A 3,027-nucleotide genomic window follows, 5' to 3' on the forward strand; every position below is an offset into this window, starting at 1 on the left:
CTGCAAATTACACCCATGAGTAGCATGTACTTGATAAATTGCCTTAGTTGTACTTGACTTAGTAAAGATTACTCAGAATTATTGTTTTAATTTACTTAATCATTGCATGTGAACTTTACTTTGTTTGGTCCATTGAACATTCTTCCCAAAGTTGAGATCAGTTAGTATTTCTAAGTTAAACTTCCTTTTGCAACTCTACAGCTAAGAGACTTCATCACATTAACATCCATCATTATAGACAACACCTTTTATAAGCAAGGGGGATTTCTCTTTAAACACACTAACATGTCTTGGTCATTTTGCCTCTGCATCTGTGACACAGACCTCTGACTCATGTTGTCAGCTACAGTCAGTAACGAAAACTACAACACAAATGTCAAATAAAACCTGAATGTGTAATGTGACAGCATTAGTGAACACAACTCAAAATGGGTTATGAATCACAGACAAAAGTGTTTTGTGTTGWTTTCAGAGGTGAGTTTTCAGAAAATTATCCAGTTCAGCAGCAAAGAGGTGGAGCTAAAACTCTGGTGTCTGCGGAAGAAGGATAGAAAAAAAGCTTTCATTTCATGTTTCTGCTAACTTTGTTCTTATATTTAAACATTATTAAGACTAAAATATTGTTCTGGTGCGTTCTGGAATGGAGARACTGAAATGCACATTCACACTTCTTTTTTGACTGTGCAGTAGGAGTGATGTTGGCCATGTGTTATTGCTAGTGAGCTTAACTCTAAATTAAGTAATGTTCACTCAAAACACTTTCTGAGTATTTTTTTTTATTTTATTTAATTATTTTTGCGTTTTTCACAATGCAACTGTTACTTAATAAATACAAGTCATGAGTTCAAATTGTTGATATCCAAGTAATGATAACTGCTGTTTGTAAGTCAGGATAGCTATTGGATTTTACAGTATCAGTGGAGKTTTCCACTAATCAAACATGAAGGGAAAACAGACTTCAGCAGACCCTGCCTACAATTCTGTTTCACCATTTCATTTAGTAAGAAAAAGGACAAACAAATATGAATTTACAAGATGTAAAATTTTGAATAGTAATAGAAAAAGAATACATGTAGGCAGGCTTAGTAATTTCCCATTTTTCATTTTCTCATAATCAACAGACACTAAACCAGACAATCAAAAATCAGATTTTGTAATCTGAAGTCACTGATATGACTTCATGAAGTCACTGATATGACTTCATGAAGTCACTGATATGACTTCATGAATTAAAACAGCAGTTTTTTGTATTACGATCCCAATTTAAATAGCTGTCATGTTCCTCAATTCCCTTTGCCATTTCCAATAAAGCAATATTTTCTTGATGAATGTCATAGTGTACGTGTTGAACAATTACCCATATTTCAGGGTTTTCTCAAGTATATTACTTTAGTGAGTCATGCAGCACACACTCAAAAATGTATTTATTCCCACTACTGCATATATATGGGTTTTTTGCTTCAATTATGAATTTGAAAAGCAGTTTTCATTCTSAATTATACATTTCTAGGAACTACTCCAGTGACTATGGGACATGTCAAGATAAAAGTGATCCCAGCAACTAATGCATCTCAGGACTGCCTTGTGAGAGAGAGGGCTCTCGCATTCTCTGCTGAGACCTCCTCAGAGGAAACCATTTTTCTGTCTCCACTGTGAGTTACAAAACTTCTTGCTAAAACTTGATGCTCAGATTGATTCCTATGAAATGTGTGTGTGTGTGTGTGTGTGTGTGTGTGTGTGTGTGTGTGTGNGTGTGTGTGTGTGTGTGTGTGTGTGTGTGTGTGTGTGTGTGTGTGTGTGTGTGTTTTAAATGTTTAACAGGTTGAATGGAACAGATCAACTTCTTTCCGTCAGCCTGGCCTCATCTCTGAACAACAGCTGTTCTGTCCGAGTTTCAGTGTGTATCTTCAGCTCTCTGTGTCAGTACTACAATGTGAAAGACGGGCGTTGGAGCAGTGAGGGTCTTCGGTCACTGGAGGGCAGTACACTACACAAGGCACTTTGTTTAACCCAGCACCTCACCATGTTTGGGGCCAGTATGTTTCTTCATCCTGGGGCTGTTGTTCTGTTGCCACCGGTATGTCAGAACACAAATAGTTAGCAGGAACTTTTTTTTATATTATTTTTTGCTTGTTTTGAAGAACTATTCTTATATGTTACCAACTTAACTTTCCTAATGTTGAGTTAGGATGTAGTCATCTGTGTCTTCTATTTATCTGCAGGCAAATGAGCCCCCGCAGAACATGGTAGTGGGGATTGTGTGTACTATCCTGGTTGTGCTTCACCTGCTTCTGGGGCTTGTTGCACACAAACTGGACCACTTGGACAGCCTGAGGCTGAGCCAGGTYCCTCTATGTRGTCGTCCAGGACTGTACCACTACARAGTTCTGGTGAAAACGGGCTTAAGACCTGGAGCAGGTCAGCCAATAGCAACCACTTATAAATGTAAAAATGTTCCAAGGATTTTGTAAATAACTCTATTTTCATGGTATTAAATTATCTAATGTGGAAAAAAAGATTTTTTTACTGTGGTATCCTCTATTAGGCACCAGAGCACATGTTGGCATCAGTCTCTATGGTGTGAGCAAGAGCGGTTCACACCATCTGCAGAGGGATGGAGCTTTTCAGCGAGGCAGCCTGGACCAATTTCAGGTGGAGACAGATGACAACCTGGGAGAGATATGGAAAATTTGCATCTGGCATGACAATACAGGTATATAGAACAAAAAAGAAAAAAGAAAAAATGGTACCCCTAGAAAAGGAAGGTGGGTTTTCTGTGGTGCAAGAAAAAACAAAACATAATATTTAGTGACAAGTGAGGGTGTCAAAGGTTTTGGTTGCTAAATGAAGTTTTGTCATAATTTTCCAGTTTTTCCTAAACTTTATTAAAGTATTACATCTATTATTCTCACTAAATTGACAATCCTTGATGAAATGCCACCTCTTGACTGGGCTTTCTTGAAAGCAGACAGGAAACAAAGACAGGATTCCATGCAACCTTCAGGTGAAAATGAAGACCCCAAACCC

The 3,027-nt window shown here is 37.8% G+C and overlaps 1 protein-coding gene across 4 annotated transcripts in view; it reads left to right on the top strand.

Moving 5' to 3' along the window:
* The window catches only part of pkd1b (polycystic kidney disease 1b), a 46,530-nt gene that overhangs the window by 19,926 nt on the left and 23,577 nt on the right, over window positions 1-3,027 (top strand). For all 4 annotated transcript variants that reach the window (XM_014021873.1, XM_014021876.1, XM_014021872.1 and 1 more), the window contains exons 21-24: window positions 1,511-1,652; window positions 1,822-2,077; window positions 2,223-2,418; window positions 2,546-2,713. In XM_014021873.1, coding sequence (XP_013877327.1) covers window positions 1,511-1,652; window positions 1,822-2,077; window positions 2,223-2,418; window positions 2,546-2,713 — 762 coding nt within the window. The remainder of the gene's footprint in view (window positions 1-1,510; window positions 1,653-1,821; window positions 2,078-2,222; window positions 2,419-2,545; window positions 2,714-3,027) is intronic.

The sequence above is a fragment of the Austrofundulus limnaeus genome, unplaced genomic scaffold, assembly GCF_001266775.1.
Source record: "Austrofundulus limnaeus strain Quisiro unplaced genomic scaffold, Austrofundulus_limnaeus-1.0 Scaffold309, whole genome shotgun sequence".
Lineage (NCBI taxonomy): Eukaryota > Metazoa > Chordata > Actinopteri > Cyprinodontiformes > Rivulidae > Austrofundulus > Austrofundulus limnaeus.